At 38.4% G+C, this 27,295-nt stretch overlaps 1 protein-coding gene across 4 annotated transcripts in view; it reads left to right on the top strand.

Annotated features, from left to right (window-relative positions):
* ADGB (androglobin) overlaps positions 1-27,295 on the top strand; it is a 163,847-nt gene that overhangs the window by 89,947 nt on the left and 46,605 nt on the right. For 3 of the 4 annotated variants that reach the window (XM_040448926.1, XM_040448927.1, XM_040448930.1), the window contains 12 exons: positions 350-383; positions 1,293-1,476; positions 2,346-2,409; positions 5,834-5,936; positions 8,762-8,903; positions 10,487-10,601; positions 13,132-13,299; positions 17,831-17,966; positions 18,469-18,606; positions 20,816-20,909; positions 25,919-26,053; positions 26,794-26,947. In XM_040448926.1, coding sequence (XP_040304860.1) covers positions 350-383; positions 1,293-1,476; positions 2,346-2,409; positions 5,834-5,936; positions 8,762-8,903; positions 10,487-10,601; positions 13,132-13,299; positions 17,831-17,966; positions 18,469-18,606; positions 20,816-20,909; positions 25,919-26,053; positions 26,794-26,947 — 1,467 coding nt within the window. The remainder of the gene's footprint in view (positions 1-349; positions 384-1,292; positions 1,477-2,345; positions 2,410-5,833; positions 5,937-8,761; positions 8,904-10,486; positions 10,602-13,131; positions 13,300-17,830; positions 17,967-18,468; positions 18,607-20,815; positions 20,910-25,918; positions 26,054-26,793; positions 26,948-27,295) is intronic. The other variant, XM_040448929.1, reaches the window with a different exon arrangement.

Here is a 27,295-nt window from a genome sequence, read left to right as displayed (position 1 = left end):
TAAGGATAAGGATAAGGATAAGGATAAGGATAAGGATAAGGATAAGGATATTATTGTTTTAATTTAACTTTTATTATAAGATTCGATTATTTAAGAAACTCACATATTCTTTGTTTTAATGTCACAAACTTAAACCCTCAGCCAATTATTTAATTAAATTCACATCTTTGAATTCTAAGGTTGAAAACAAAGTTTCTGCTTTGCCATGTTTTAGTAACTATTGCAGAAATCTGTTTCTTTAATATTTAAAGACAGTATTAACTCTTTTAAAAGCATTGGTGCTTTAGATAACTAACATGTTTTGTTGAATTTAAAAATGGTTTCTTAATGTGTCCCTTTCAATTCACAGGGAAACATTACTTCACAAGTTATACCTGGAAAAGGTAAATTCATAAACTTCTCATGACTTTGAAAAACATCAAAGCACAAAGGGTCTCTGTTTCTTGACAGCTCTTAACTTCCCCTTTTCCTGGCTCTCAGCAGCCTCTCTCCAGTGTCTCCTCTGATGTGTTGAGTCTAATCTACTCTGGGCTAGAAAACCCTGATAATCTCACTGGTTAAATTCACACTTAAAGTCAAAATAAAAGATGATCTGATTAAGGGCCCACGAGTACAGTTCATGGGTTCTAATGCAGGCATGTGATGATCAAAGTGCTGAAACCATTGCCAATTCCTCAGTTCCTAAATGAAGACTTGGCCAATCCTCACATCCAAAAAAGCATTATGTGGCACGTGCATATGTAACATTTTGAGTCAAGAAGTCTATAAGAACTTTGTGACATTACTTGATAGACATAAAACAAGATATAGAAATGACAGACTGTGAGGTGCCATTAAATGGCTCACTGAAGCACGTTTATTGCAATGGCTTTCTCAGGTTGTCCTTTCTTCTGTTGCGTGAGCCTTATAGGAACATGTCTGCCTATAGTAGATTTTAAATACACTAGCTAATTTTAAACAAACTAGCTAATAACTGTATAATCTGTGAAACTGTTATAACTTTATAATCTGTGAAAAATGTACATATGACTTTATGAAAGTGATTCCAAAAGTTCTTAACACTCTGCTATGTGTATGAGTTAGGATTAGATTCCCGAGTGTATGAAAATGTGTCTCTGCATGAGCATCCCCAAATCTGAGGCTTGCTGTAAATGATTGTCTCAGGAAATGGATTTTTTTCTTTCAAAAATAGACTTCAATATGCAAACTCCCTCTATAACTTTCCATACCTCAATAGTTTAATATTTAACAACATAGGTGCAATTGACATGTTTGTCTTCTGCTATGCACAGAAGAGCTAACAGAACTTGGATTAAATGACACAGCTCATCAAGGTGAAGGACTTAGTTTGGAAAGAGATTTAGTCAGCCAGACGACAGCAACACAGGAAAAATCACAGGAGGACCTCCCAACAATAAATAATAGCGTTTCTAAGGAAATATGGTTAGATTTTGAAGACTTCTGTGTATGCTTTCAGTAAGTATGAACTTTTTGTGTGTATTAAATGTGGTGGATATATAAGCCATTAATTTTTAGCTATCATTTAAAGGGATTAAACCAATATTACTCTGGCATTGATATAATAGCAAGAGAAACTGTTAGAAAGAAGGATCGATGAGTTGACTATCCACATAGAACATCAATAGCCGAAACTCAGGCCAGTTTCAGGCCATCCTCAGAGACTTACTTATTGATTAAGATGAAGACTGTTTATTCACTAAGAGAGATCATTTGTGTCCCTTTAAGACAACTAATTCAATACAGTTGTTATGATTTTTTTCCCAGCTTTATTGACGTATAATTGGTAAATAAAATTTTAAGAGATTTAAAATGTACATGGTGATGAATTGATATAAATACACATTGTGAAAGACTCTTCCCATTGAGTTAACACATCCAACACCTCACACATTTACCAATTTGGGGGGATACCAATATGGGATGCCTGCGTGGCTCAGTCGGTTAAGCATCTGACCTGGTTTTGGCTCAGGTCATGATCTCACAGTTTGTGAAATTGAGCCCAGTATCGGGCTCTGTGCAGGCAGTATAGAGCCTGCTTGGGATTCTCTCTCTCCCCTTCTCTGTGTCCCTTCCCCACTTGCGCTGTCTCTGTCTCTCTCAAAATAAATAGAAGCTTAAGATTTTTTTTTTTTAAGTTTAGTCACCATGTTATACATTAGATCCTTAGACCTTATTCATCTTATAAGTGAATGTTTGTATCCATTTACCAACCTCTTCCTATTTTCTACACCCACCCCTGTAATTATCTGATCTTACGATCCTAACGTGTTGTACTAGTCTGTTGCATATGATGGCATTAACCTGTTATAAATAATGTTTTCCAGGAATATATATATTTTTCACAAACCAAGTTCATATTGCCTTAACTTTCAAAAAACAGAATTCAAGGTAAATATATTATTATCTCCTTTCCTTCTCATATGTAAGTTTGTGATTAAATCATGCTAGTGAGAAACACCTTCAAATCTATCAAGCATTTCTAAAATTATGATTATATTAACAAAATCAATTCTTAGAGTCTTCTACTAATCTCTTATCCAGACAATAAGCAAAATTCTGCTACTCATACCTCCAAGTATGAGTCATCTGATTATGTTCAGTCCTGAGCTGTGTTATTATGTGAATTCACATTAAAAGTGCTTGATTTGTGAATAAATGAATCACAAATAAATTCGCTATATTTGATTTAAATTGTTTATTGAAATACATGCTATTCCTACAACAAAAGCACATTTTTACTATCATTTCTGCTGTTTTTGCCCATGGTCTTCCCTCTACCTCGAGTTCATTCTCCATCTTTATTGCCTTCATCAGGCTAATGCTAGAAGTCTTTCAGAGCAGCGTGAATGTCCTTGACCATGTGAGACCTCCTTCCCTGGCCACAGAGTCTAAGTCAAGTACCCTGACTGCATGCACTCTGTGTAACCTATGCTTACCCTTCTCCATCCCAAATGCCTGATTGTTTTTCTCTGTGGCCCTCCACCTACCTACCCATTTGATGTCAACATCTTAAGGAGAAAGACTCTGTCCTTTTGTTTACTATTATAATATTGGTCCTAGCATGAGGTAGGAACTCAACCAAAAAAATTATTGAATGAATTAATTAACTAATCTCACATGGAGTGGAATTTTGGGAAAAACTATGAAGCATATTCTGGGAAACTAAATTTAACTGAAACTCTTATGTTGCTTGTATGGGGCCGTTCAAGCCCCCTGCAATAATGCCACATCTCCAGGAGCGGTACACACAGTTGGGGGAAGAAAGAAGTCTTGGAGATGGCTTCTCTCATTGCATTTGTACTAGATGAGAATGCCAGCAGAGAAGACCTTTTTTAGCATTTTTCAGGAGGTGCTTTGCAGCTGGTTGTCTGCTCTGAAAGCAAGAATCAAGTCTGTGGTGGTGCCTGTGGGGGAAGGTCATGGGAGAACTGGTCAACCTAGCTCTGGAGTTTATCTATAAAAATACCCAGAGGAATGCTTTGACTTTGTGAAAATAACATAACTGCTAATTGGGAATAAGTGGCCCCAGAGACGTGAGAATAACATACAGTTTACAGGCACTTCGCTGTGTCTCCATATTCACTGTCGGCAATAATAAAATAAAAGTCATTGATAGGTGCCTACTCTGTTGCTGGCCCTGAACTAGGTTTTTTATTGCATTAGCTCCCCATAACAAACCCTATGAAAGGACTATTATTATCATCATTTTTCAGGTAAGGAAACTGAGGCAGGTTAAGGCTGAGTAAGTTGCCCAAGACCACCACACTGGTAAGTGGCACAAGCATCATGAGAATAAGGTTTGCCTGATGTGAAGCCTGGGACTTTGTCACGAGTACGCCTCTCTCGCGAAGTACACCGGGTTGGTAGCCTGGAGCCAGACTGCCTGGTTTCGAATCCAGGTTTCATTGGAGTGAGACCCTGACTAAGTTAAGTCCACTTTGCCTCAGTTTTCTTTCCTCTAAAATGATTGCAGTAAGAGCCCATTATCCTAGCATTGGGAAAATAATTGAGAGGATGTATGTAAAACACTTAGAAGAGTGCCTACTAAAGGCAAGTGTAAGCAATGTTGCTGTCACTCTTGTCACTAAAGGCACTTTGGTTACGAGTTTTTGTTATACACCACCCTCCTAGGACACATGTGTATCTGTGCAGTAAAATGGCCAACTGATTTTACAAACTGGTGGTAAATATAGATTTTTTTCTCCCTTCCCAAGTCCCAGCTGGGCAAAATAAGATGATAGCAGTTCCTACGAGTCCCTGTAGTCCCCCGATTTGTTGTTTACATCAATGATATGAAAAAACAACAGCTTTTTCTTGGAAGGCATTGGAATTCAAACTTAACAGCCATTAGGATGGCATGGGAGGACGGATTGGTTGTGGGCTCAGGCCAGGCATTCCTGATTTTAGTGGCCATAGGTGATTTTAGAGGCTGAGCCTGAGGACTCTCCCAGCACATTCCATGGATGTCCCATCAGTGCTCAGTGTGTAGGTGGGATAGGTGCTCCCAAGGTGCCCGGTGCTGACACCAGTGCAGAGTTCCTCTGGGTGGCCTCCATGCCCATCCTGTCCCCAAATTCGCAGGCCCTCAAAAATGACAGCAAATGAGCTCTTTGCAGGAACTCTTCCTCTGGCACGCACACTGGGCTGGCAAATCCAAGCTTCTTTCATGATTTTGGATAGTGAATATTTGAAACAACTGTCTTTATCACCAACATGTTGCAGCTAAAAGGAAACAAACAAAATAGATGTCAAATGCTTACTATTGAAAGATACTGAGGGAAACGATCTTTTAAAACCTAGTTACACTGTATCAAGCATTTCCAGAAATGCTTGTCATTTGATTAAGTAACAAGCCTGCAGTTTTTATAGTATCACTAGAGATTTTTCTTTCATTTTTTTTCTTTCATTTTCTTTCATTTTTCTTTTATATTGTAAAATACTATGAAAGCTTTTAATGTATAATAACATTAAGTTAATTTAACACACTTACCATATACCATCAATCAAAATTATGTGGAAGCACCAAGAATTTGAGAGGCAATAAAAGTGCTACAGTCTCAAAGACCAACCTTGGAGTTGGTAAACAGATAGACTTACTTTTGAATTTCAGCTTTGAACTTGCAAGCTCTGTGACGTTTGGAAAGTTACTTACTCTCTTTGTGTTTCAGTTTCTTCATCCATGATTATGGATATTAATAGTGCCCCTATAGGATGGATTGAGATCATGTGCATGTAACCCTTCTGTGGCTGTCCTTTAAGGGAAGTTCTGGTTTTACTCAGTACTCTCTTGCATCGTCAAAGCGAAAATCCAGTCTGGTTCATTAGTATGCGTTGGCTATATTTCTAGAGATCTTGTAAACAAAAAGAAGAAAGGGTTTATATCACATGCCATCCTATAAAATAACCTTGATACATCCCCATTAGGCATTTCCATTCTTTGCCACAGTTACTTTGTGTCCTGTCTATTTATCAGAGATCTGTATTTTCTGAGTATTGCCCAGCCTCAAGCCCAGTCTCCTCCATTTGTTATTTCTGAAACAAGCATATCCCTTTTCTTCACTCGTGGAGAAGAGCTTTGACTCTCTCTGATAGGGAGCCAAACTCACACAGGTCCTATAGACCCAGCTTCTATAGACTATTGCCAGCATTTACTCAGTGTGATTTTCTTCCTATCATTAAAGCTGTAAAGTATTTACTGTGGTGTCTAGAGCACAGTAGGTTCTCTATAAATGTTAGGTAGAATTATTAGAAGTGTGAAATATGGCATTAGTTGACTAATATTAAATTCAATGATTTGTCTGATTTCTCGCAGTTCTCAGATGAACGTGTGTCCTACTATCTGTTTGTGGATAGTCTGAAACCCATTGAACTGCTGGTTTGCTTTTCTGCACTGGTACGATGGGGAGAATCTGGAGGTAAGAGGGCTTTGAGAAAGTTATAGTCTTAAATCCCAGCTCACTTTCATTCAGTCCAGGGGAAATACAAGATTTGGGGGGCTCTGGATGAAGGAAACTATTTCCTCTCCAGAGTCTGCAAGAGAGTCACCCTCACACCGCCTCCTAGGATGGTCTTCTTCCTCAGACGTCATGGGTTATGCTCACTCTTACCACCTGCTCCTCTCCTTGTTGCGGTCACATGTTCACTTCTTCAGCATGACTAGCCACTCTGTTTTTCTTTCCACCTTTGCATGTCACCATTCTTGAGTCTTTCAAGATCTATTGAAAAACGTGCACTCTTCCTTTGATTTGACAATTCTGAAGATCTTTTCCTCCATCCCACCCTGGCCTTTGTTTTCATGATTACACTTTAGAACATACCTGCCAGTAACTATATCATCTCAAGCATCCCCATTTCAAGCTCGGACTACACACCCTGACTCTCCAGTCCACTTTCTCTAGAACCCTTGCTTCTACAATCCTTTGACTCCACTGGGACTGCCATCCGTTGACCCTCCCACTTTTCCCTATTCATCTGTCTCCTCGTGTCCTTATTTCTCTCATCCCCCAGTTTCCATGGCCTGTTGTTGTAATTGTAGCCTTGGACATACCTCAGCGTGATTGCTCATCTTTACCCCCTCAACTTACTCTCTTGGCAAAATCCCAATACTGGTTGAATTCAGCCAATGAGCTCTGTATCTTACGTGTGGTGCATCAGAGCACTGATGAATGTGCACCGATTGGATGTGACTGGAGAAAAAATAACCCTATCAGCTAGCCCCACTTTCAGCTGAGGACCACAGATTTCAAAATGGCCCCCTAAACACTGCCAACGCTTCCCTGGTTCATGCATTCCTCACTCTCCTCCTCCTGGACGACTATCTCAAACCTTCAGATCTTCTAACAGCTGCTCTCATCCTTGTGTATTTTCAGCTGATGACCTTGCTGCTATTTTCACTGGAGAGAGAGAAAAAATCAGGAATGACCCACTTCATCTTTCCCATAATGAGTTCTCCCCAGTTCTAGTCACCTTCCCTCCTGCTCATGGATGGACTGTCCTTGCTTCTGTCTGAAGCCAGCTCTTTGCACATGTGCATATATGCACAAAACATCATTCTTCAATTCTTTGTCCTGTTTGTTAAAGTTAAATCTGTTTATTTCAAAACAGATTAAGAAACAGCATCCCCCCCCCATCAATCTCATTACCTATGAGGTTTTTAAAAATATTTATGTATTTACTTTTGAGAGAAAGAGAGAGAGAGCAGAGGAGGGGCAGAGAGAGGGGGAAGGAGAAAATCCCAAGCAGGCCCCACACGGGCTCAATCTCACGAACTGTGAAATCATGACCTGAGCATAAATCAAGAGTTGGACGCTTAACCAGCTGAGCCACCCAGGTGCCCCAACTATGGTTTGTTTTTAATCATGCCTGTAGTTTTATTTTCAAGATAAATTTGGCTAAGCAGATCACACTTTCCATTTTAAGGAAAATATGCATAATTGAAAGTTTTCCTGATTTTGATGAATAAAATTCAAAATACTACCTCCTATCTCAAATGAATAAATGTTTTTACTGGATTACCAAGATCAATCCTACTAATTCTATGCAATCCATGAAAAGCTATGGCTTTTATAGAAAAATAAAAGCCTAAACAGCAAAATCAAAGCATCTCTAATTCAAATTTATAATACCTGACACTATGGAGGTTCAATAAAAATTTGCTGAATGCTGGATATTAAATGTCCTGCCAACTTTGATGGCAGGCCTATGATTTTCTACCCAGGTATACCCAGCGGTTAGAACAGGGTCTAGTGTGTATCAGTGGGCAATAAATACTTGTTGAATATTTCCAAACTTTATTGGTATAAGCTTAGTATATCTATTAAGTAAGAGCTCCTAAGCTACACCATGTCCTAAAACATTGAAATTCTATGTGTGTAGAGGTGTTTCAAGTCATGTTGTGCTCTTATATCCTCAGTTTGAGTATTATCGGGAAATAGGGTAAAAATATAGGGTAATATAAGTTCTGGAGATGTAATATACAGTAGGGTGACTATAGGTAATGATACTATATTATATATTTGAAAGTTGCTAAGAGAGAATCTTAAAGGTTCTCATTACAAGAAAAAAAAACTGTAATTGTGTGGGGTAATGGATGTTAACTAAATTTTCATGGTAACCATTTCACAATATATACATGTATCAAATCATTATGCTGTACATCTAAAACTAATACAATGTTGTGTGTCAAGTTTGTTTCAATTAATTAAATTAAATTAAATTAAATTTTTTAATTTAAGAAGTGTTTTGGCCTTAGCTACCCATGAAGAATGGCTGATATTCTTTATTCATTTTCAGAGGAACACTAAATGCTAAAATTAAATTTTTGTTACTGATTTGCTATTTCTACACACAATTAAAGCTAAGAATCCAAAGTAAAAACATAAGCAATAGGATATTTAGACTTCGCTTGGCCCCTATCTTAGGAGAGCCTCTTAATTTCCCAGATATGTTTCCCCCACCCTTTAAAATTGTACCTAGAGGGATATTGTGATTTCTGCCACAGATAATAAGGCAATCAAAGTGATGGGGATGATTCTGAGGAGGAAAATGGGACAGAGAGGAAAACCTGAATCCCACTTCATATTATTTCCAGTAATTATCTCCCCAGAGTAATTTCTCTGGGTTTTATGAATATTTTAAGAACACCTCTAATTCCTGATATTGTTAGTATCATTACTAGGGTCGTGAAGTGAAGGCCAGCTATACTCTCACAGTCAAATTTTCATATTTTTCCCTTCCCTAGCTTTAACAAAAGACAGCCCCCATGTAGGGCCTGGACTGCTTACGGCAGAATCCCTTTCCTGGAAATCTCTGAAGCCACGAGATCTTGTTTTGAAGATTCATACGTATGCCACCAAGGCTGCGGTGGTCCGGCTGCCTGTTGGGTATGGAGTAACTTCATTTTTCCCACATGAAGAACTTTTTGAAGCCTTGTAAGCTACTGGCTACCTGATAATTAAACAATATGGGATATAGGATATGGTTTCTGAAAGTGATTTCGTATGAAACAGATCTATCATTATGATTCTTGCAAAAAATAACTCCACGAGCAAATATATATTAAAGAAATGCTGTTCACTGAATCTCCATTTGGAAGACCCATAATTGCCACAGATTAACAATTTCTTTAGTAAAGAATAGGGTTTAAATCAGCATTTCTTAAAATCAATGTATCAAACAATCCTTTTTGTTTTCTTCAGAATCTTACATGCCTTGGCAAGAACCATGATTTTATTTAAAAACAGACTTTTTTCCCTACCAGTCTATAGTTTTACCTTGTGTTTAATATTACCTATAGCTTTATTTTTAATTAAAATAAACTTGGCTTGGCAGATTATATTTTCCATTTTATTTTTCTTTATTTTTTTTTTCAACGTTTATTTATTTTTGGGACAGAGAGAGACAGAGCATGAACGGGGGAGGGGCAGAGAGAGAGGGAGACACAGAATCAGAAACAGGCTCCAGGCTCTGAGCCATCAGCCCAGAGCCCGACGCGGGGCTCGAATTCACGGACCGCGAGATTGTGACCTGGCTGAAGTCGGACGCTTAACCGACTGCGCCACCCAGGCGCCCCTATATTTTCCATTTTAAATAAAATATGCAAAATCAAAAAGTTTTCTTGATTTTGATGAATAAAATTAAAAATATTACCTCATATTTCAGACGAAATGAATATTTGTACTGTATTTCCTAAGATCAATCATGTTAATTCTATGTGATCAATGAAAAGTGATGGCCCTTATGAAAAAAAACAAAGCCTAAACAGCAAAATCAAATGCTAAAATAATGTATGGCAAGCATCCAATCTTTAAAATAATAAATTTTAAAACTTCAATATTTCTCACATCTTACCCTGAAAACCCTGGCATAGAGAGGTTCTCCCAGAAGTCATTACTCTGAGTGCTAATCCATTAAGACAACCAAGAACAGGAAATTAATAAAGAACCTCCTTATATATATCTGGGTGTTTCCCTGCAGGGCCTAACCTATCAACATGTATGTTTTGAACATGCTCTAAGTGCTCAACAATGGGGGGAATGAGTGTCCCTGCTCTCGGTGACACCGCAACCCTGGTAGGAAAGACACAAACAACACACATAAAATTATGCATCTGTGGGAAAGTGACTATGAAATCAACAAAGCCCTATACCACTGTGAATTATTCTTGTTAGTGAAAAATCAGGAGTCACTTGCACTGGGACTGCAGCGTATGGGAGATTCCTCCAGCATGTGCAAGTTCCTCATTTAGCGTAACTATGTTTTATGTGACTAATGAAACATAGATTCCATGATCTCTGATGATTCTTTCAGAGTGAATATCCAAAAGTCTTTATCCCACCAGAGTTAAAGAATTCTACTCTCAGTAATGTGTGACTTCATTTGAGCACAGGCTGTCATCAAACAACCAGCAGAGTCCAGGACTACAACGGGAACCCCTGGGTCCTCATATATTGTCTATTCTCTTTAGGAGACATATGCTTCTCTTCACCGCATACTCCCCCGTGGGGCATTCCATACACATCTGCAGCATGGTGACTTTTGTCACTGGGGACGAAGATGTCGTGCTACCCAACTTTGAGCCGGTAAACTTTAAGCAGTTGTGATTTTTTTGGTGCCTTATTTTCAAAGATTTTGAACTAAATCATAGGCCTATTTTTTGTAATTCAACTTACCCATGTTTTACCTTTTAAAACTGTTAAGTATATTCTGCAAGAAATTCTCTAAAATGACACGTACAATAAATAGCCTACACTCTGCAGGAATGCAAAATAATTTTAGTTTTTCTCCGACAACTGCATTCACTTCTGCTCTGTGGAATCCCCTTTCACCTCTGTTAACATCTCAGGTAGATCCCGTAGCATACTGGTCCTTCGGAATGTATAGAGGATCAGTACAGTCCTTTCCATTACAGCTTGAAATTCTGGTATCATTGACTCCTTTTACCCCTTCCTCAGCCTAAGAGATTTGGAGCATTTGTCTCTGGGATTCAGGGTAAGAGGATCCATGGAAAGTCCTGTCACTCTTGTTCATCTCCTCTTTTCTTGGCCTCTTCTTAGTTTCTCTTACACCGCTGTTCTGACGGTGTCTGAAAGAAGAAACAAGGTAAATGCAACCAGCCACTCCCCTGAGGTCCTGTCTCAGTTTTAGATGTCCTCTAAAAGGCATCCCATTTAGATATGTGGGCCTCTGCTTTGGGGGGACCAATTTGCATGGGGCATTCTCACTGCATAATTCAGTTTTACACCCTCCCCCCATCCCATCTCCATGTAGCACAGCCTCTTATTAGGGAGGCGAGATCCTCTCAGCCAGTCGATAATTCTCTTGGCCAAGGTAGCATCAAGATGATTCAGAAGCAGCTCTTTTGTACTAATGTTGCTGTGGCCCAGACAGGTTCAGTCACGGATTCTTGCCTCTCTAGGCAGAGATTTTGCAGGATTCCCCTGACGGCCTCCTCTCTGCTGTGCTGTCTCTCTCCAGTCCTCTCCCTCCTGTGCAGTAGAAGAAAGATCAGCAAGCCCACCTTATAAGTACATGTCTCTTATTCCCTTAATTATGTTTATCCTGCTTTTTAAAATTATTTTTTTCATCTTTGTTTTCTTTTCTTAAAAAAACAATTCTGCTTTAGGTAGTATGGATTATCCAGTCTGTTTTGTTTTTTTTTTTTTGTTTTTTTCTTTAGGTGACTGAACTTCGTAGGTGTCTACTTATTTTGATCTGTGAACTCATCTTTCCCTGGGGTTATAAATTCCTCCATCTTGTAAAACCTACTGGGGCTTAAAGTCAGGCCCTATTATTCTTCAGTTTGAATGAGGAAGCAAGAAGCGATAGACCAGTCCAAGAGCAGAAAGATTCAAGCTGCTCAGAGCCGTATGTGATCACTCCCAGTGCTGCCTCTTGACCAGACAACTTTTCTGGTCCCGGCTTCACCTGAGGGGGAAATACCATTGAGAAGAGGCTTTCTGTAGGCTTTGGGAGGTTGGGGAGAAGGTAGTAGGATAGTAAATGCATTAAGGGGGCGAGTCGGTTGTGTCTGTCTTCATCAGTTCGCCCCAAGCAGCGAATTGGTACTGTCCAGGTATAGCTGCGGGGCCATTCCTCAAAACTTCTGCAGGGAACCAAGGGGCATGATGGCAGCATGGTGCTCCCTAGGAAAGGGGGCAAAACTAGACCTCACAAGTTTTTGTTCCCACTTCACCCCCTCCGTGCTGTCTCAAAGCACCCTTTACTCTGGGCAGCTCCTCCCCTACCCACCAACTACCCACCACATACCAATCAAGATAATCTACAAATGCCTTAGGTTTCTCTTTCTCTCTCTCTCTCTACCCCCCATTCCCCACTCTTTGGTTTTGACCTACAGTTTTGCAATTTGACATCCAATTCCTTTTTTTTTTTTTCTTCACAAGCTTTATTGAGGCAAAACAGTCAAGCAAAATTGTAAGTTATATAAACTCTACATGGTGGTGATTTTGTATACATAAATATTGTGAAAGGATCCCCATCATCTAGTTAATTAACCATCACCTCACCTCACGTACTTATCTTTTTTTTTTTTTGTGACAACATTCAAGTTCTATTAACAAATATCAATTCTGCAATATAGTGCTATCAACTGTAGTCACTATGTTTTACATTTAGATAGATCTTCAGTCCTTGTTCATATTATAGTTGAAGGTGTGTACCCTTTTGCTAATCTCTCCCAGCTTACCCCCTTATCTTTTTAATCTTCATCACTATCTCCCTGAACTCTTCTCTGCCCATTGGTTCTCCAATCCCACACAATTTTGTCGAACTAATTCCTAGACACCCTTCAGAACTAAATATAGGTATTAATACCATGGAGAAATGTCCCCTGGCTCCCAATGTGAGGTAGGTGTTATTCCTATGTGTTCCCACTACAGCAGGAATCATATCCCTTGTTTTATATCTTTGAGATCACAGCCCCTAGCAAAATGCCTTGAGCAAGTAAGCCCTTCACAACTAACTGTTTAATCAACCATAGAGAAGAGGTTTAATATATTAACAGAAACTAAATTTTTGTAAGCTTAATTACACTTAAGTAAAAAAACAAAAACAAAAAAAAGTGAGGCTGGTTGCTTTGCTTTCCTTTCACAGGAGAGCTACCGATTCACAGAGCAGTCTCTAACAATTTTGAAAGCTGTTGGAAATGTGATTGCTAGTTTCAAAGATAAGGCTAAACTTCCTGTGGCTCTGAAGGATTTACAAACAGCTCACTACCCTATTCCCCTCCACAATAAAGAACTAACAGCACAACACTTCAGGGTAAGTATGTTCAAGTTATGATGTTCCTAGAAGGATACTTTCTGTTTGAAAAAGATATATCTTATATGAGGTGATCCTCCAAATTTAGCCTTTAAAAAGATTTACATGTATTTCAAAGAGGAAGAGAGAGAACTTGCAAGTTTTCTAAAGTGGTGTCTAAGAAAAAGGGAGGGAAAGAGTCTCTTCCTTTATTTTCCATAGAGAGAATTAAGCCTGCTTTTGTTATTTGTATTTGCTCTTATGGTACCTTGTATTCTATCTGGGCAACTCTACTTGGGACACAACACTCCCAATGGAGAACTGCTCACCTGGGGCATGGGTAACCTACAAGACATACCTGCTGTGATTTACTCTTGAACCAGTATGATTGCCTCCCTTCAGTGAACTCTGTCATCCACTCTTGAAGGCGATGGCTCTAAATGGCTTAAAGTGGTATCCACCAGCTCTAAAAATAAGCAAATGATTAAATCATCACATGACAAGAAACCTATGGTCTCCACTGCTACAGTCAGGCCTAAAGCTGTGGTTGGTATGCAACATCTCTCTCCTCTACCACTCATTCTAGATTTCCCATTCTTCCAGCCAAAGCCTCAGCTGTTCTAGTTGCCTGGTAGGTAACCTAGACCTTCAATCCTGGTGGGCACAGGGCCTTGATTGCCTTACTCTTTTCAGGCTGTGACTAATCATTCACTGTGGAAGCACCAAGATGTATCACGATGGGGATGCCTGGGTGGCTCAGTCAGTTAAAGCAGCCAACTTCGGCCCAGGTCATGATCTGGCAGTTTGTGAGTTCGAGCCCCAGGTCAGGTTCTGTGCTGACAGCTCAGAGCCTGGAGCCTGCTTCAGATTCTGTGTCTCCCTCTCTCTCTGCCCCTCCCCAGCTTGCACTCCATCTCTCAAAAATGAGTACACATTAAAAAATTAAAAAAAAAAGTATCAAGACAAATTCAGACATAATTCTTCCTGTCCTCATTATGCAGCAGAAACCCTAGTACTTCATGACAATCAGGGTAAATTCTTCCTCCACCCCATTATATTAATTCCTTTTCCCCTATTTGTATATCAGGATGAGGAGCACAAAGCAAGAAAGCGTGTATCATAATTTAGGTTTATTGCAAATCATACCATGTTCCCTGATGGAAACATTCCCTGCCATCCATCCCTAGGAATTAGGTTCTCCAATTTAGCAAACTACCTGTTGGGACAGAGAACATTAATAATTGCAAATGGGCCACTGGAAATAATGGTGAGAGAGGCCAATCCTACTTCCAATTTTGAATCCCAGGCCTGCATATGTTAGCTTTTACAGATATAGCACTATGTTAGTCTTTGGTCCTGCTCATCTATACCGTGCCCTGGAGGATACTGTGTCAGTTCTGCAAGGTATCATCTCCAGGCTGGCTTCTTAGCTGAGGCTTTTATATGCCATTCCACTTTACCAGGAATCTTATCCACTCTTCCTATGGTATATATTAGGGCATTGAGTCCCAGACATTTCTCAGTTATTAACTCTTCTCTGTAAAATGCGACCCTTGGTCCAAGGGGATGTTAGGCTGGATCCAATGCTTGTAAATCAGATTTTCTGTAATTTCCCTTGGTTAATGGTGCTGACAGAGGCACCAAGGAAAGACAAAGCAAACTCATCATTGAAGTAGGTGTCAATTCTAGTAAGGACAATCACTACCCTTGACAGAAGCCCACTGGAATAAACTTGCCACCAAGTGGCTGACTGGAATCTCCAGAGGATGATATCACATTAAAGTTTCTGCTACCAGCAGGTTAGACAGCTAAGCGTGGGTGAAAAAGAGCTCAAACTATTGGCACCACTCATAGTTCCTGTCCCTGCCATCAATATTACTCATTCATGAGCCTGTTGTTGCTAGGTCAGATCTGATATGTAAGGATCTTTTTAATGTTTATTTATTTTTGAGAGAGAGAGACAGAGCATGAGTGGAGGAGGGGCAGAGAGAGAGGGAGACACAGAATCCGAAGCAGGCTCCAGGCTCTGAGCTGTCAGCACAGAGCCTGACATGGGGCTTGAACTCATGAACCATGAGATCGTGATATTACATAGTTAATGTGACATTGTTTTCAAAGAGCCATGTCCCATAAATCAATAGATTCCAAATTTGTCTACCATAAACAATTCCAGATAGATCAGGTGCAGCATTCTGTAAGTGTCCCATAGATAAGGACTCTCTCACTAGAAAATAATATCAGTGTATTACTTGAGAGGTCTTTCATTAGCATGTTGATGACAGAAATGGGCCGGGTCATCTGTATTTCCATGGGATACTCACATCTCCTACAGTTCCTTCTCTTTCTTTAGATCCCTATCAAAGTTTATGAGCTTCTAAGCCCTCAGTACATGCAATGGGATAATATTCCCCAAAGCAGAATGTTCTAGCACCAACTCCAGAGAGGACCATCAAGTACTGGCCTCTTTCTTCGTTGCAGTTTCTTATCCTTTGCCTTACTGGGGATGTCTCAGGAAGTCTCATCCTCTGGATCCCTAAAATCTCCACTGATGTAGTGGATCCATGAATTTGTGCAGTGTTTATTCCCCACTGTCTAGCATGCCTGTGTCTTAATCAGGAAGTCACAATAATGGCCCCTTTCTGCCCACAGGTAGCACAGAGTAATATCCTGTAGAACTCCCAACATGATCAGAGACTCTGCTCGCTCAAACGTAACAGAGAGGAGGAGTATTAGCATAACTGTGTATTTTTCTTATTTTTACATTACATGTTGAAATATTTAGGACATTTTATTAGCGTATCACAGAAAACACATCTAACTCATTTAAGTCATAACAAGTAGTGGGATGTGTTAATTTATGAAAAAGATACAGGGAAATCTTCTTGATAGGAATGACTCAGTGAGGAACTTCAAAGAGGGGATAGACAGCCCTTACAACTTACCTTCTTCATTTTGTTTTCTCTTATCCACATGGTGTCTCTAGCCCTAAGTGCATATCCCGGAAAAACTGGCTCCTGATTTATGTCACTTTTCCATATGAGGCCAGTTTAGAATGTCTTCATCCTGATTTCCAGTTAGTCAGCCAGAGTAACACTGATTTGCTTAGCTTGGGTTAGATGGTTGCCTGCAGGCTTGCCCACCATTGTCAGCTGATGGGGCAGTTACAAACACAGATTGTAACATTAGGTTCCTGTCTCTCAATATATGGGGAGGGGTGAGGCGTGGTCAGAAAATATAGACGAAGCAGGAAGTACAATAGTCATATGCCTTTGAAGGGCACTGTTTCACCAATTCAACGATGTACATTTCTTTTCACACTTCAACATCTGGAGGAAATCACAGTGTGTCTTATAATTGGTGGTTCCTTACAATCACTGCTGGCCAGGTGGCTTTCAGAATTCTCTGCATACACATGGACTTGTTCATATTGTCACCACTTCGGAAGAAATGTGTGTATTGTTTGACAAAAGCCTGATCCTTGGGGGAAGAGAATTAAATGATATTATTGAGCCTCTCAAAGAAACATGAAAGGAGAAAGATTTTCTCCACCCCAGACTGAGCCCCCCCCCCCACCAGGGCACAGGGAAAGAGAGAGAGGGAGGGGAGTACCTCAATAAAAGCCACCTTAAACAGTGCCCCAGGTGTATTATATAATCCACCAAGCACATTACTCCCTGCGGACAAATAAATAGCTAAAAGTAAGCCAGCAACAATCTGCTGGGGCTTGCTTATTATTCTTAGTGGCATGACTGGATAAATGGAATCCCTCAGTATATCAAGATAAAAACAACGAAAAATACAAAATCATGTAGGAAAACACGAATGTTAAGTACTTTCAAAAAGTGATTTACAAGAGTTTGAATATGAATGTCTTCAGAATACTTAACCAACTTATGTAGATTATTTTGTTTTTTCATGTATGTTTAAGTGTGATATATGATGAAAAAGCTCTGTGTAAGTAAATCTAAAAAAGCCTTTTCAATAAGAAGTAAATACTCTTAGATGGACATAAGAAAGTGATAAAAACTCTAAACAGCATATTTTCTTCTTTGGTAGCACATGAAACTATAGTGTGCCTTATAGCAAATGGTGTTATAGAACCAATGAAATATTGTATTTAACTTGGTGAAAAACAAGGGCCATATTTTTCATCTTACACTCTATCTCTTCAACCTGTTATATTTTGATTGAGCATACCTTATAAACATTGTTGTAGCGATTAAGTTTTATGAAATTAGAAACAGTCAGATGAGGGACACCTGGCTGGCTCAGTCAGTGGAGCATGTGACTCTTGATCTCAGGGTAAGGGTTCAAGCTCCACTTTGGGTATAGAGATTACTTTAAAAAAATTTTAAGAAAATGAAATAGATGATACATAATTTTGAGCTCTTACTGAGTGAATGACATTTGGAAGTCTTCTGTTATATTGTGCTTTTGAAAAAATATGTATTTTTTATTTTTAGAGTATCTAAAGTTCTTTAGAGCCTCTCTGGCTAGGTCACAGCATTTCTTGGCTTAACAAAAATGTACTAATGTATTTTATCTTTTTCAGGTTTTTCATATTTCTTTATGGCGCTTAATGAAAAAAACTCAACTAACAAAACCTCCTCCCAATTTTAAATTTGCCTTTCGTGCTTTGGTTCTGGATTTAGGGTTACTTGATTCCTCCATGGAAGAGGCTTCTTTAGGTACTGAATAATTTTAGATATTTGTTTGACAAAAGAATTTCTAGCCTTATATAAGATAAATGATTTGAGAAAAGCACCAAGTTTTTGTGACGTGGGTAGACTGTCTATACTGACAGGCAGAGAATGTAAGCCATGCTCTGGGAAGCCCATGGGCTCCAAGGATCTGCCACGTGTCCCCAAGCTCACAGCCACAACCCTCCTTTCCTGGCTCCCCCCATGCAATTTTAACACTTCCTTTAAATTTTGAAAGAAACCTCTCACTACTTCCACAGAAGAATGAACAGTGAGTGGCTCACTTAGGTGTCAGTATTTAGTGTTTTTCTTCTCCAGGAAGTTTACATTCTAAGAAAGGACAATGTGCAGAGCACAGTATTAAATATGAAGACAAACTTCTCATTGTGGCACTTTCTATGCCAGGGGACTTTAGCAGTTAAAGGCACGGAAAATTTGGGATGGGATTAAATCTAACCCTCAGTCCAGAGTTTGTTTTTCTCTTGACCAGCGGAATGGGTGGACGTGAAATATTCTGTACCCATAAGTGATAAAGAATATTCTCCTGAGGAAGTAGCAGCAGCGATTAAAATTCAAGCCATGTGGAGAGGGACTTATGTCAGATTACTTATGAAAGCTAGAACACCAGGTATAGTTTTTCTATCACTCATAAAATGAACTTGTGTATGCAAGAATGGATATTTGTGTGTTAATGAAAAGCATTTTGGAGTTCTCCTTCTTTATGACTTGGCTAACTCTTTTTAATTTTGTAAATACTGAAATACCTTGAGATCAGAATGCATGTCAGCTCATTCACTCTCGTGTTTCCAGAATTTGGCACCACGGCTGGCAGAGTAAGCACACCACAAATACGTGCTCAAAGAATGGATGAGTGCATGAGTGATCAGCTATGCTTTCCCAGTCCGTTATGAGCTCTTTAAAACAATTGTTTCTCTGTACATCTCCAATGCCTAGTAGAATGCTACAGCAGTCAGCTTCAACTAAGTCATGGATGTGTTTACATTTGCAGACCATTTTTCAAAGAAATAAATGAATGAATGAGTAAATGAATGAATTGGATGAAATAAGCTTTCCTGTATCCATGTGACATATACTTAGAAAGCACAGAATGCATTTGAACTGTATTCTATTGAATCAAATTATTTACGTATATATAATGAACTATTTTTGTGAAAACATTTATTTTATTTTAACTTTTTATCAGCTTAAAATACAGCACTGCAGAGGTAAAAATCATATTTAACCAATTTTTTTCTGCAATTTTTGTTGACACTTCCATGAGAAAAGTCTTATGCCCAAGAGAATTAATTCTTTGAATATATTGAAACATTTTGTTATAAAGTGTCTCTATTTGAAGTATTTTTTTTAAATTTTTTTTTTCAACGTTTATTTTTTTATTTTTGGGACAGAGAGAGACAGAGCATGAACGGGGGAGGGGCAGAGAGAGAGGGAGACACAGAATCGGAAACAGGCTCCAGGCTCTGAGCCATCAGCCCAGAGCCTGACGCGGGGCTCGAACTCAAGGACCGCGAGATCGTGACCTGGCTGAAGTCGGGCGCTTAACCGACTGCGCCACCCAGGCGCCCCTCTATTTGAAGTATTTAATGAGAATGATCAAAATGTTCACATCAGCAGTGAAAACTGCAGCTACACAAATAAACAAATAAACCACATTGTAGGGGCACCTGGGTGACTCAGTTGGTTAAGCGTCCAACTTTGGCTCAGGTCATGATCTCACAGTTTGTGGGTTCGAGCCCCATATGGGGCTCTATGCTGACAGTGTGGAGACAGTGCTGAGATTGTTTCGGATTCTCTGTCTCCCTCTCTCTCTCTCTGCCCCTTCCCTGCTCATGTGTGCAAACAGGCATAAATAAATAAAGAAACATTAAAAAAAAAAACTACATTGTGTAGTTGTGTGATGAAAAAATATACTGTTGCTTGGTTTTGGTATTATTCTATTAGAGAAAGTAAAGATAAAAGTATCAAATTAAACATATAGTAAAATATACATTTTGTTGTCCACATATGCTGTAAAAATTACATTCAAACAATGATTTTCTTTCTCTTTTTAGAGACAGAAACTTGGGCAATTTAATGTTTTAATCATATTTGCATTGCTTTCACTCAGCGGATATTTATTGAATGACTTGGGCACACAGCACTGTTCTAAATTCTGACCTTATTCAAGTCAGTTAAACTGACAGAGTTTCTGCTTTGATGAATACTGTGTTCTGGTTGGGGTAGGCATACAATAGGAAAGTAACTATATTAAGACATCAATTTCAGATACTGTTAAGTACTATGAAGAAATTAGGATAATTTAGGGAAAAAGTCAGGTTGTGGCATGTTAAATTTGAGCCATTTACTATGGATTTCCATTTTTCTTGCCAAATCACCTACTTCTAAACCAATGTGGGTTATGGGATGGAGCTTTAGTGGGATCCCATTATCCACTGTTTGTTTATTTATTTTTAGGAAAATGGTTGAATTATTTTTTTCTGACATAAGAGCTTTCATAAGGAACTCTTGGTGTGATAAAAGATCTCCTGATATAAAACTCTTTGATGAGAATCTTCAATTAGATCAAAGAACACTTCATGATTTTTACCCTAAAGATGAAGTGAAATAGCATAAAACAGTGAGCAGAACTGTCGGTGAGGAAGTTTATAGCTTTATATTTTAAACATGATTTTGCTGCTAATAAATCCTATGGCTTTGGACAACACCTTATGAATTTCAACTTCTTTCCTGGCAAAAGGAGGGTTTTGAACAGGATGATCTTTCAGGCATCTTACAGCTTTTATTTTTTAATTATTTTAATTTTTAATTATTTTTAGACACAAAGGAAAATACCAGCGTTGCAGATATGCTTCAGAGAGTTTGGGCTATATTGGAGCTGAATATAGAACAGTATGCAATTTCTCTCTTAAGGTAAAGCAGTAAATGGATTTTCTTATTACAGAATCTTCGTGTCCTCAAATTCCTATTCAAATGCGACCATGTTCAGTGAGTTTCCCTAATCACACACCACTGCTTCCAAACTTCCACGATATTTTGTCTGAAACATTTCTATGCTACTTACTATTTTTGGTTTGTATCAATTATTCTTGACTAAAATTCTAGGCAGAAAGCCTCTGTTCTCTTGAGCAAAGTTTCTTCAAGTCTTGTGGTGTTGAGATGACCAAGATCAGAGTTGCTGGGGGAGGGGATTCCAGAAAACAATTACAATTGTCATTTCAGATGTCTGGAGGGCAACACTCTAAAAACACACGTAAACCAGAAGTAGACTGAGCCTTAGCTAAACTGTACTATGGCCACAAACTATATTTGAGAGACAAGATAATCTGAACAGAACTAAGAGAAATTATAAATTATATATATATGTATATATATATATAATATATATACAATATATATACAATATATACATGTATATATATGTGTATATATGTATATATGTATGTATGTATATATATATGTATATATTGTATATATATATATGTATATATATGTGTATATATATACATGTATATATACTATATATATATTGTATATATATATATATATATATATAATTTACACACACACACACATAAAAGAAGTAGACCTTCTGGTGATGTTGGAGTTAGCAAATAAAATCTCAAAAGTTAACTATAATTGAAATGCCAAAGAAAATAAAGAATAGGAGAAAATAGATCAAACGTTTAGATTAATAAAGCACAGTCAAATAGAAATGATATAAATGAAGATTTTAACAACTAATATTAAAAACATATTAGTGGGTTTGGGGCACCAGGGTGGCTCAGTCGATTAAGAGTGCAACTGTTGATTTTGGCTCAGGTCATGGTCTCACATTTCATAAGATCGAGCCCTGCATCAGGCTCTGCACTGACAGTGCAGGGCCTGCATGGGATTCTCTCTTCCTCCCTTTCTCTACCCCTCTTCCTCCCTCTCTCTTTCAAAATAAATAAATAAACTTAAAAAAAAATTATTGGTGGGTTTAACAGCAGATTTGTCAGAACAGAAGAAGACATTGGTGAACTTGAACTTGGAGACAGATCAATAGAAAAATATCCAAACTGAAGCATAGGGGAAAGCCAGTGGGAAATAAGAAAAGAGCACAAGGGACATGTGGAGTATGCTCAGAAAGTCTGATACTGTAATTATAGCCCCAGAATGCAAAAAGATGATGACTGAGGCCTTTCCCAAACAGGTAAAACACATCAACTCATGTTTTTGGGAGACTGCATGCAAACTCCATGCGGAAAGGATGCAAAGAAAAGCACACCTAGACTCACAGTAGTAAAACTCAAAAACAGAGGCCAAAAGAAAACCCTTCAAAGAGCCAGAAAAATAATGCGCATTAGCTTCAAAGGGCAATCAACAAATAGCTACATATAGGAGTAAATTTCATGACCTTAGCAGTGAAAAATGTAGAAGTTGGGTAAAAGGTTTTAAAGAGTTCTAATGTTATAGCATTACTGCCGAAATGGTGTAAGTAATACTTTAGATGAAGCTCTAACAGGGGAAGGGATACATAGTATCCTTTCTAGCAATATGCTAATGAACCAACAAATGATTCTAAGAAGATATAAGATTAATCTCACAAATCTTCTGAAGAACAGAAAGGGAGGAAACATTAACCAATTCATAATCTTGATTTAAAAAATTCACCAAGGGCAGAAACAAAATGAAATCGCAAACCAATCACCCTCTTGAAATTGCCATCCAATCACCTTTTTGAGTAGGTGCAAAAATATGTAATAAAATATTAGCAAATCAACATTGGAATTAAATAAAAAAGGATAATACCTTATAATCAAGTGGGTCTCCTATTCCCAGACATATAATGGTGACTTAACATTAGAAAACTTTTCATTTTAATTCATTGCATTAACAGGGAAAAGGAACAAATCATTCGGTCCTGCAGATAGGTTCCAAAAAAAACATTTGATAGAATTTAACACAAACTGAAAATTAATTTTTTTTTTGTTTTTAGAAAACTTGGACTAGAGAAGTCTTTCACTAATATGTTATTGGTATCCAGTATTTTCAAAACTTACTACAAACATGATTAGTGGTAGAATTTTGAAAGCTTTTTCTTAAGTTTAGAAATGAGACAAAAACTTCTGCCTGACTACTTCCATTCACGATAAACCTGGCATAATTCTGAGAAGGGCAAAATGGCAATAAAGCAAAATAAAAGTCATTGGTATTTGAAGGGAAAAAAAACCACCACTGTTTACAGATGACATAATTGTATATGTAGGATGTTTTTTAAAATCTGCAGAAAAATTATTAGAATTAATGAGAGAATTAAGGAAAGTTGTCATAGACAAGGTCGATATAAAATAACAATTAGATTTCTGTTTGTAAGTAAGAGACAAATAGAAAATTACATATGAAAATATATAAACATTTTGAATAACCTAAAGATAGTGAAACAAAATTGCACAGTGGACCAAATATCAAAATTTTAAACACAGAGGAAATCCAAATCTTTATAGTATTTGTCTCACCCTGAAAGTGAGTCTCACTCACCTCACCGTAATCCTGGCTCACAGATGCTGCCGATAGCTGATCATCCAGCTTGACTCACTTTTGGTCCAGAATGCTTTCTAAAAGGGCAACCCTTTTGCCTGAGATTCCAGCTGAGTGGACACAAAGAAAGGGCACAACCCTTCTTCTCTAACCTGCCTTTGCATTCTGGGGAAAATCTCTGGGCCAGAAATTATATATAGTTTTCATGTAAATGAAGTGTCAAAACTATGAGCTCCCCTGTTAGGGAGCTGGTGTATTTGAGGTGTAGGTGTCTTTGAAACATAGGCAGAACTACATCAGGGGGCCACTGTTCCTCTCCAGGTGCTCTTTCCACCATAGCCAAGAGCATTTCTTAGAAATTCAGTGACCATCCAATACAGAGGCCATGCTCTTTCAATAGTTTGAGTTCTAGACCCAAATCTATTGGATGGATGAAACTGACATGGCTGACTGATCTTTAAATGTAAATAGTGGGAGCATCCAAAGCTACCTCCTCACCCTAGCTGGATTATCTTATTTGGTCAAAAGCCCATCTTTCAGCATAAGACCTATACTAACTGCAGCTCTACTAATTATCAGATGTGTACTCTGGGGTAAGTCTCTTATTCTTTCTAAAGTTAAAATTTTATTAATAATATTTAATATAGGGAAATAATTTTAATATAAGGAAAACAAAACGTACCTCACAGTACTATTCCTTCATAAGGATGTAAAGATAAATTAAGGTAACACAGGAAAAGTACTTACCACAAGCTACAGATTGAGTCATTACAGAACATTAGCAATTGTAAATACTGCTTTATTATTACTACTGAATGGGAACTTTGAGGTCCTGCAGCCTAGCCTTACATTCCCAGATCTTAAGGGGCAGAACTTCGCCAAGTGAACTTTGGGCAAGGCTCAGTTTATGGGTATAACTTTCTTTCTGTACTAGGATGCAAAGTTAAAATCTTTCAAGTCTTTTGGAAATATTTCTCTGGGTCAGTTCTCTGGGTCATTCAAGATATTCTATATAGTATATCAGGATTTTGATGGCCCTATATGCACTAGAATATCCTAAGGCTTATGAAAAAGTGTGAAATGTATGATGGGAATAGTAACTGGAATGCCTCTAAATCCTTCCCTTACCTTAGAATGGTGGCTGCTCCCATTATAATTCCCGAGGTCGCCTGCTTAGTGGCTGCTTTGGCTCAGCCAACACCCACATTTGGGTTAGGCCAGTTCCCATGGGATTGGTAGTGGTGCTCTGCATTGAAAGACCATCACGTCATAGTTCCTAGTTAGCGTGGTCAGGGTATTTATCATTTGAACTGGGACACTTTTCCAAAAGGGACAGAAGGAGCACTATTAATAATTATGCCAGGATTATGAGCATACATCAGGACTGCCCCAGGCAAACCAGGATATGTGTCCATCTTAGTTCTCATGACTCCCTCAAAGGCTTACAACTGCCGCAAGGATAAATCTGTCAATTTTCTCCCATCATCAAAGACCAATGATCAAATGGAACACGTGGATCCTATGCCCCATAAGACTCTCATGGCTTTGCTTCTCACTGACAGTATAGTTAAGGCATGCCTTCTGGAAGGCAAGATCACCTCTGGCTCTGTCTTAACCTCTAATACAGAACCATTTTCTATGGCCATGATGGCTTCCATCCCAGCAAATTCCATCGACATTATTTCAAAGTCCCTAGATTCCTTGTGCTACTGAAGCTAGATCCAGTTCCTGGCAAAGTGGGAGGATAAGAACATAGAGGATCTTTCACATCACTCTCATCCTGTTCTGAGATAAGCCGCAGCCTTCCAGGAGGAAACAGAGAAATCTCTACCCGTACTTGTTTTAGCCAGTTGCACACACCATTCCCTTATGGGCCAGAAATCATGTAGAAGGAAAACTCTGACATTCTTTCCTTGTTCATGTCTTTAGTGGGTTTTTTTGTTTGTTTTATTCGTTTTTTTACAAATCCATGCCTTACTTTAAACTATATTCTGTATTGATTCCCTATGTCAATTTCAGACCTTCAGTGGCCTCCACCCAGTTTTACTGCTACTTTGCCTGTTTCTCATTTTCCTACCCTTATAGTTTGAGTTTTGGTGCTGATTTCCTACCCAGAAACTTTAATTACTTTCTCAATCATGAATTAAGTTCTCCTTTGATTAAGAACTTCAGATAACCTTAGAGATCTTTGAGAGACATCTTTCATGGTTGACCTGGAATGGGAGTCCCCTACCTGGGAGCCATGCACCATGAGCCCTCAGCCTTTGACTAAGGACTCAATCCAGCCAACAATAGACTGTGGTCTTTTATGTTGCCTTGCCTATTTATTTTTTTGTACATAAAGTTTATTTTAGAAGTTGTCTTGGCCATTGCAACTTAAATTATTTTTACATTTCTAGACTAATGTTTAAAAGCAAGTGCAAGTCTGTTGAATCTTATCCGTGCTATCAAGATGAAGAAACTAAGATTGCTTTTGCCGACTATACTGTGACGTATGCACACCAGCCACCAAATAGTTGGTTTATAGTATTCAGGTGAGGTTATAAATTGTCATATGATGTCACCTTTAAAGGCATGCAGTGTTCATATGTGTAGTTTTATTCATGGTAGTAGTGAAACTACAAACTTTTAGCTTACTTTCACAAGTTAGCACGTCTTCCCCACCTGCTATACATTACTGAGATATTATAGGAATTTTTATCCGTGTTTCTTTAAATGAAATATGAAGAATGTGAAGTTAATTATTAGAAATTTTTATGTGGGGGCGCCTGGGTGGCGCAGTCGGTTAAGCGTCCGACTTCAGCCAGGTCACGATCTCGCGGTCCGTGAGTTCGAGCCCCGCATCGGGCTCTGGGCTGATGGCTCAGAGCCTGGAGCCTGTTTCCGATTCTGTGTCTCCCTCTCTCTCTGCCCCTCGCCCGTTCATGCTCTGTCTCTCTCTGTCCCAAAAATAAATAAACGTTGAAAAAAGAAAAAGAAATTTTTATGTGTATGAAAAAATAATATAATAAATGCAAGTGCTTTCTATATAGAAAGAAATAATTTCATTTTCAAGTAATATTACTAGGTAAAAGTCACAAATAACTTACAAAATGAGATTTTTAAAAGGTTTTCATTTATATGACAAAGTATATTAATAATTAAGAAACCAATATGTATACTTTCTAGTTATTTGAAACTTCACACTTACTTTTTTATTTCTTGGCAGTAAACCTAATTTCAAACTTTCTGTATGATTCATGTCAAGAGAAAGTTTATGCTTTTGTAATTACAGAGAAACATTTTTGTTTCCTCAAGATATGATCTTGCTTCCCAAAGTATATACCACGCTTCCAGTCTGCATGCTCCACGTTGTTAACAATGACACAATGGAACAAGTGCCAAAAGTGTTCCAAAAAGTGGTGCCTTATCATTATACAAGGAATAAGGTAGGTGCAAAATGTATTCTCCTCATACGATACAGTGACAGTGAGAAGCCAGTGCCTTGCAAGATTCTAGGAGAAGGTAGAGCAGATGTGCTTTCAATCTGCTTAAAAGAGGAATAAGGGTCCTGGTCTTTTTTTCTAGAAGTCCCATTTATTTGACAGCCTGAGGTATTTAACGTGAGTGCTAGAACATTCACCTCTCAGCTCTCTTTTTGTCTTCTCTCCAAAGAAGGTATGACAAAAGGAAAGCATTGGAAATTCTTATTAAAATCATAAAATCATACAAACTCTTAAAATGGAAATGGAGCTGAAGGGTTCATTTAGTCCTGTTATTTGATCAAATCAGCCGGT

The sequence above is a fragment of the Herpailurus yagouaroundi genome, unplaced genomic scaffold, assembly GCF_014898765.1.
Source record: "Herpailurus yagouaroundi ecotype Mexico unplaced genomic scaffold, PumYag 198, whole genome shotgun sequence".
NCBI classification, from domain to species: Eukaryota; Metazoa; Chordata; class Mammalia; order Carnivora; family Felidae; genus Herpailurus; species Herpailurus yagouaroundi.
The sequence above is the reverse complement of the archived record's forward strand: the minus strand, read 5'-3'. Positions and strand labels throughout refer to the sequence as shown.